Source organism: Onthophagus taurus, chromosome 2, assembly GCF_036711975.1.
Source record: "Onthophagus taurus isolate NC chromosome 2, IU_Otau_3.0, whole genome shotgun sequence".
In the NCBI taxonomy this organism is placed as follows: domain Eukaryota; kingdom Metazoa; phylum Arthropoda; class Insecta; order Coleoptera; family Scarabaeidae; genus Onthophagus; species Onthophagus taurus.
The window spans coordinates 11,991,132-11,999,836 of NC_091967.1; the positions used below are offsets into that span (position 1 = coordinate 11,991,132).

General features: G+C 32.2%; 1 protein-coding gene across 1 annotated transcript; it reads left to right on the forward strand.

Moving 5' to 3' along the window:
- The first annotated feature begins 323 nt into the window (after window positions 1-323).
- Window positions 324-5,062, forward strand: LOC111425977 (homeobox protein zampogna-like). Its single transcript, XM_023060298.2, has 2 exons — window positions 324-967; window positions 3,995-5,062. The coding sequence occupies exons 1-2, from the start codon at window positions 790-792 to the stop codon at window positions 4,612-4,614; spliced, it is 798 nt and encodes a 265-aa protein (XP_022916066.1). The 5' UTR covers window positions 324-789; the 3' UTR covers window positions 4,615-5,062.
- Window positions 5,063-8,705: the final 3,643 nt, after the last annotated feature.

Here is an 8,705-nt window from a genome sequence, read left to right on the forward strand (position 1 = left end):
TTATAGTTGATTTTTTATAAATACTGCTTAAGATGTTACTGTTAAGAATGTTTTTGTAGGTTAATCTGCATTATCAATATTTTAAGTAGATTTTGAAATGATTTTCAGAAAACAACTAATAAAGTACAAGTGCAATATTCTTATTATAGTAACATAAAGTGTGTGATGTCGTCGAGGATTGAACGTTTTAACATTAGCGTCCTCCCCAATCGAAAAAATCAGCTACTAGTCCCTCCCCTTTTCTGTGGTGCGACGTCGTCGAAGAGGGACGCCGAGCGTCCACACAACTGCTTCGAATCGTCGAAGAAAACGCGTTAGAAAAGGATCGCGCTTATAACTTTTCGGAGTCGGGCCCCCGAACCTCTCTCGTGAACAATTTAGATGACGTACACTGTCAGTTTCAAAACGGATCCTGTCTAAGACACAACAACACCTTCAAAAAAATCATCATTAATATCGACTTGTGTATTGTGTAGTATATGAGTTTCGCGCGGACATAGAAAACTTGTTTACGCACCCGCACTTTAAAGGGGGCACCTGAACCGAACGTCAGGTCGTAAATTTACTTTGGCACGCCGTTTAGAGAGAATATAACGAAACAGAGTGTTTATTCGACGTGGTGGTTTCTTCATGGAATTGCTATCCGCAGTTTTCTTCGTGAAGTTTTCGAGTTAAAATTATCTCGAAATATATTACAAATTAGAAACAATAAAGTGTCTATAAGTGGTTCAAAACTTTATCATTTGGAGAAAGGGTTAAAAAAGAAGGGGTTAAGAAAAATTGGAAAGAATGGATGAGGAAATTTATTGCAAAGTTGAGAAAAGTCAACAACAAATTTCTGTTACCCCTTTTTCTATTAAAGATATTTTAAACAGTTCTAAGAAAAATGAGCAAGATTTGGATTATGTGGAAGGGCAAGAAAAGGCTATTGATATGTCGAAGAATACCAAAAGGATTGGCACTCCAGGTAGATTAGAATTTATTTATTTTACTAAAATTTTGTACTCTATTGCAACTAATCCGGTGATTTGAGCGAATTTGCATTTTATGTATTGTACACATTCTCCTATATCTTAGATATCTAATGTTCTTTGCTATTTTTCTTAATTTCCATAAATTAGGAGCTTCCTAGAATAATTCCTTTGTAATGTCAGAGTCAAAGTTCCAACATTTTTCTGCTCCTTTAAACCGTCTTTGATTCTTAAATGCTATGGGTAGTCACATATGTAATAAATCTTTCTGTATTGGATCCTATTGTATTAAAACCTGAAGGTTGAAACATAATTTCCATTATGACAAACATTGTCATCAGAACTTCGGATGCACTATAATAAGACAGAAAACAAGAAAATTTGTTCTTTTTCTTTTAGACTTCAATTGATTTGCGGAAGAGTTACCTCCATAACTGTCCGACGAGTAACTAGCTGATTCAACGAACATGATTTTCATGTTTCATGATACTCCAAAGTATCCTGATACATTAAAATATGTGAAGCAATACACTTTAGTGTGGATGTGAACTCACCCATAAAATTAAAAATTAACAATGATTTCAAATACACGTATTTAAAGATTCTTTTTCTTGATAAAAAATGTTTTTGGCCGTTTTGTAAGAATGAATTTCTTTAGTTTTGTGTCACTATAATCTTTCTTTCTTTATTAACTGAACTAATAACTACTGATTTTAATTTTTTGCAGAAAACTCTCTTTGGCTTGTTTTTGTGACCATGTCAAATTTTCTTCTTTCGATTGCTCCAACTTCTCTGGGAAAAGTTCTGAAAATCTTTGGACTATTATTAAAATTTTGTTGTTTTCATAAATCATTTTTTTCGTTCTAAACTAAGCAGAGTGTATGTAATCAGTGGTACAAGGTTCAATCACTCAGGATTTTATGGCAAAACCTATAAATAAATAAAGAGTTCCAAGAAATAACTCATCCAATAAAGCATGTTTTGACTGTATGCAGCATCCATTAAGATGGCACCAGATAACTAACTTTAACGATGTTATCCATTCGTTCTAGCATGAAGAAATGGTGAAATAAGTTAGTTATTGGATAGATGTTTTAAAATGTTTGAAGAAGTGGAGATGGAGATCCGATAACGGTACCCAAAAGTGTTTTTGATAAAGATGTTAGGTTACCAATTAGTGAATAAACAAATATAACAAATGTTCGTCCCAAATTCCACACTAAACAGGATGTGGGCATTGAAATTAATAACTTTTCCTAAAACCAATGGAAGTCTGTCGAGTGTTAAAGAGTGGATGAATTTATCTTGAATGCCTAAAGAGGTTGATGTCTTAAATTCAGTAATATACTTAACAACAACACTTCTTTTTCTTGCACCATCACCATTCCAACGTCACGTAAATACAATATCAGAAATCCCAACTAGGTAGTCAACAACCACTTCACTACCGAAAACCACCAATTTTTGATATTTCCAACCCAACCCAACCCAACCTAACCCAACTAGGCAGTCAACAACCACTTCACTACCGAAAACCACCAATTTTAGATATTTTCTTTAAGAAATATCGACCAAATCACATTATTCCACCCGAAGTACTTTTCTAAATTCAGGATAAATTGGCTACGACGTTCTTCGCAGCTACTTTTCAACGTATTCATTTCTATAATTTCGTCTATTCATGGTTTTCTAAAAATCGCTTATGTTCTATTATAAGAGGATAGATTTCAAGCTAATTGGAATCTGCGATAACCAAAAATCATGAAAAGCCGCTCCATAGATTACTCACTCATAGAAATTGAACATGAAATACAAAGCGCATACCAGGTGCGACATAATCTATTGCACTTAACACGGATGCGTTCCCATGTTGCTATATTCTTCCATTGTTTTTACCGTTACAACATCTTTTTGTTATTCAGCTTCTTCATTTCATCTCCCTCACTATCATTGTATATTCCCCTTGTATATCTCCCTCACTATCATTGTATATTCCCCTTGTTATGATTGCACCCATTTGCACTCATTTATATTTTACCTTCTTCTTAATATCAGCCCTAGCGCTATTGAGGTTCATTTATAAAGGTTGGCAATTCATTGCCATCACTTTATAAACGTTAGCGTTGCAGACTCTATATAAAATTGAAGTCATAGGTCTACCAAACTAAGCTGCTCAGAACACTGCACATTTGACCATTCACTCGAACTGCAGAGCTCTACAATTAAATTTTGCAGATTGAAACAATGCACATTTAAGCATTTCAGACTCTGTACAAACAAGAATACTACATAGGTTGAAAAGATCTTTCATTTACTTGAGCTGTGTGAGATTGAAGTTTATAGACTTGAAGTCTTTATTCAACCAGGTCCTGGCCGCTATTTAACACGTTGATTTCCGTGTGTATCAAAACTGATACACACTTCTGCTACCTCTAGTTACTATGTTCACTCCACCTACCACTTTACCTTCTAGTTTCAATGCTTATATTGAAGCCTGATATTGATATACTCGAACTAGTGATCTAAAACCTCTTGATACATGGAATCAAAGTTCATTGTAATAACAATGATATTATTATTATTATATGCCATTTAAAATTATTTTTACCAAAAATTATTACATAACATTTCCTAAATCTTTTCCAATTTTATAATTTATATTATTTCACCCCAATACGTTAATACTAAATGTTCTTTATTGTCCCATAATGACGTACTGAGTGTTACCTACATCAAAACCAATTACTAAAATTAAGTTGATGTTATAACAGGCAATGAGCTTTCAAGCTAAAAGCTTTTAGTTCGTCGACGTCACGTGACAAGTGGTACCAGTTCCCGTTTCAAAAACGAACGGTGTTACGTAAAATGTTCGTCCTTTAATGTCGTGATTCTGTATAATACACACTATAAAGTGATAGGTGACCTATTAATTTAATGGCACATTCTGTCTAAACAACTTAAAAATAATGTTGAAAAAATTGTAATAATCTAAGAGTTTATATTTTTTTTTCTTCATTTTGTAGACGATTTACCTGGGTATTCCGGCTCCTCTTACGACACCGACTACTCGAGGAACGTCCAATCGGACGAATCAGAGAGAGATCCAAGCCAATCCGGACGCAAGAAGAGGTCGCGAGCTGCTTTTACCCACGCTCAGGTGTTCGAATTAGAACGTAGATTCAGCCAACAACGGTACTTAAGCGGACCAGAAAGGGCGGACTTGGCTCAAGCTTTAAAACTGACCGAGACACAAGTGAAGATTTGGTATCAAAATCGACGGTACAAAACCAAAAGGAAACAAATGCAAATGCAAGAATCAACATTATTGAGTCAAAACGCGAGAAAAGTTGCAGTTAAAGTTCTAGTGAAAGATGATATGCCTATGTTGTATCAAAAACACCCGCAAGGATTTTATAACGATCCTAAAGAATTTTTTGTTTACGATCAATTCAGTAAAAGTGTGGCGCAAAAATATGTGGCGAATAAAAGTTTGCAAGAATCGATGCTTAATTTGTGTCAACAATACAATAATTCGATGCAATTATTTCCTTATTTTAATTATTACCATCCTGGCATTGTTACGACGAGTATGGTTCATCCGGATGATGAGATTAACATTGAACAACAAAGAGAACAAAATTAGTTTTAATTAATTTTATTAAGTAAAGTTAAAGATATTCTTGTTAATGTATATAGCTTTCTAACTTTATGTACCTCCTTAGAAATAAAATCAATTTGAGAAACAAATCAAAAATATACAATACAATACGGTTTTTGTTCTTGATACAATATTAAAGTCACTTTTACTTTACATTTAACGCAATCGTTGTGTTGTTAGAAAATTTACTTGAAGAAAATCAAAATTTTTCTTTTAATAGTTTTAATGCAAAAAATCAAAAATAAATTCTCTAACAACTTGTTATACATCTCAACAATCTCATTAATCACGTGTAGATAAAGTTTAAAGTACACCTGTAGAGATCGGTAGGCCACAAATCGCGTACGATGTATGTTTTTCCTTTAGTGTAATATAGTGTATATAAGTAGTACGTAAGCACCCTATTTAAATATTTATGCACATAAATAAAATAAACCGGATTTAAGTACACAAGGCTGTTTTCTTTGATCTCGTCGCAGAAGGCCCGCGGTATATTTTAGATGGGAATTATTGGCTCAAGAAGGTTATTAAGTTATAATTACAATTTTGATGCAACCATAAAATTTATATCTACGACATACAAGAAATATATTAAAATTAATTACTATTATCATAGAATTTAATTAGTCTTTTAGCACAATTTAAAGAAACATTTCATTTTCAAGTTGTGTTTTAATTCTATTGTATATTATGAAGTTTCACAACAACACAATAACTATACAATCAATTCAGCATCATAATCAAAAATTGAATATTTTGAAAAGCTGTATAATGGTACAGCAGATGGTGTATGTTGTCAAAATTTGCTTCTTCATGCAAAGTTCAAATGCTACCTATGTGTTAAGTGTTCGCTGCTAAGTTTCTGTCAACTTGAATGATAATCCACCACTGTTGGTCTTTGTCAATAAAACATGAATTATCATATTTACTATAACCGTTGTTCTCTGTTTGACTTCACTCCAACTTTCTAACTTTCAATTACGAGGACCACTATAAATGTCAGTGTAAAAATATCTTTTCTTACTCTCTGATAGTGTCACCTCAGAAAATAAAATTCTCATAAATACTACTCCTGATGATTCCTAAGTAGTCGAACCTCAGAGTGGTTTTCATACAGAAGAAATTTTTGTCAAAATAGTGACTGAAGAAGAATTTCATGAGAAAAGAAACTAAGAAACGTAAACATCCCTCGTCTAATAAAATCAAAAACCTTAAAATAGGTGAAAACATGTTTATGACCTGTAATTTCAAATAGGTATGGATTAGGGAAGGCTGGAAACGACGCAGAATAGGAGCAAAGAAGAACAAAAGAATGGCAGGTCATCTTTTACTTGTAGCAATAAGGTACTGTATCAATGGCTGGGTAACCAAGGTAACTCTTCAAACGGTTTGTGGCAGATTCATAGTTTGTAACTTGTGATCTTCTGGGTTTTGGTATTTGGCTTGTGTAGTTTGTGACTGCACTGATTCCACTCTACCGACCCCAATCCTGATTGTGTTTGAAGATGTATGAGGATATGATGAAGACGTGGGGAACGTAGCAGTGTTGAATATGGTACTATATCTTGTTTGGTATTTATCCCAGACAATATGAATCCACAGCAATATATGGTTAAGGTGGTAGAACCTTTTATATTCCCATTTCAACACCGGTTGGAAGACAACTTTTTCCAATAGGATGATACCCCTCCCCGTATTGCAAGACATTGTATGACCTAGTTTGTAGAAGATAATGTTAATTTCTTACCACCACATTCACGCGATCTTTCACCTCTCGAGCATATTTAGGACATTATCTGGAGAGTTGAGGAACTTGTTGCATTCTCCGCTGGCACTGAAAGCCCTACAGCAATAAAGACCGAGTTTGCAACAAACAATACTTTAAGGGGAAATCAATCATCTGCTAGAATCGATTAAAAATCTTTAGAACAAAAGTTTGCTATTTTATGACTTCTACTTTTGTAAAGATATTTTTCAACAAAAAAATTAAGTGTGGGATAACTTTTAGACTATTGGAATTTATATTATATGTATCATATATACATGTATAGTTACGAAATTCCACAGAATATTTTCTCATCGCTAACAAACTTTTCCTTGCTACCACAGTATAAGCTATATTCTCTTAGAAAATCTGCTACAGGAAATTGAAAGACTTCTTAAGACTCCTTTTATGATGATTTTATTAGTATCGTGCATTATGAAGACTGAAAAAAGGTTGGACTTGAGTGATGGATATATAACAATAATATCATTTCTGGCCAGCGATATGGTTTTAGGAAATTGATGAATTTTAAAGAAGCTAGGTAATCTGTTATTACTTGCAAATACTTAAATATATTTTTGTGAATGGAAAATCTATGATACAAAGTAAGGTGTTTTTCTGGGTTTTGGACATGATGTGATGTTTGAGTACCATATTGTTTACTTGATTTTTACTTATACCATTTACTACACATATAGATGTCAGTTTGTAGCTATAATGTTGAAGCTTAATACCCTTAGGAAATCTGTCTTAGGAAAGCCTTTGGGATACTGGACAGACAAAGCAAGTCCGCTTTTAACAGAAGCTGGGGAAATTGATTGCAGGAAACAAACGGATAGATCTTTGCTGAATCTTGTATTTGTAAGCAATGTTAGTTGATAGGGCTAAAGTAAGTTAACTTTTCCGCAAATTTGTGCACAAAAATTTCGATATCGACTTAATACGTTCCATTAAGTCGTATTTCCAGTTATTTAATTGTTGCTGACTTGGGTTGGTTTGGATGAGTTTTTCTTTTGTATTGGTTGAATCCATATCTTCTCAATATGCTCTTTATTTTAAATATGAAGAGGCTTCAATATAGTAATCACCTCCCACACTTATTTTTCTTGCGATTCATTTAATATGAGGATTTTTTTCGAAATTAAACCTGACTTAATAATAAACGATAATTAACGTAGATTTGTAAAAATTTGTACTTTTTCCATTTATTCTTTTAATTAATATTTTCCTAAATCCATCTAGTGGGTAAATGCCTATACATAGACCTAATCCACCCTCTATTGAGTAGTTAGAAATTAAAGATTAAAAAATAGATATCTTAAATTAAAAAAAAAAATAAAAATACTGTTACACCATCAATTTCAACATTTCTTATTAACCTAAATAAATAATCTTGAATTTATGATCAAAACATAAATTAAAAAGAAGTCAATTTTAGTTTCCAAAGAATATACTATAGCTATTTGAACATAGATGGCGCCAAATTTTCAGTTTACAAAATGTATTAAGTTTAGTGTGTGAATTAAAAAATAAAAACGATATTTCAGTTTTTATAACAATTTAAGTATTTTAATCATTTTTAATAAATCCTCAAATTTATTTATTAAAAACTTTCGGTGAAATATGGAAATTAATACCAAAAAGTATATATCATAGTGATTGATGGCGGTTTGATAATATTTACCTTCTTTATGTGTGTCTATACAGATTAAATTCATAAACGTCGCAAATAGAAATTTGATCCGTAACGGTGAAGGGAATCATATTTGATTTCGTTAAATTTGACCTTTAAAAAGCACCCTAAATAATTAAATATTTTTATATAATTCATCAAAATTCTTTTAGTTTATTAATAAATTTAAGTCTTTGTTTAACATCACAATGTTTTCGAAATTAATCGGTCGGTTCTGTAACATGTTGTTGGGGATTATATTTATAATTCCGAGACTATGCAGAGGAAATGGATACATTATCTGGAAGGCTTCTGCATTAACTCGTTCACCGTGTGAAAAATTCAAGTAGTCAACGCCAGATCACCTTTTAACCTGAAAGCATTTGGCAGCTTGCTCCGATAGAGAAATACTTTATCGGAGATATTTTAAGGTTACGTTAGAATAGATTGATTAAAATTACAATGTGGGTGGCACAAAATAGATTAAAAAAAATTAATTAAATTTAAGAAAGTCTTTATTGTTTTCTTAATAAAAATAGATATCTACAAACTTTAAAGTATAATAATTTTTAGAAATCCTTAAAAATAATTATTCCAAATATCATACAATATTTACATATTTACATGGACTACATTAAC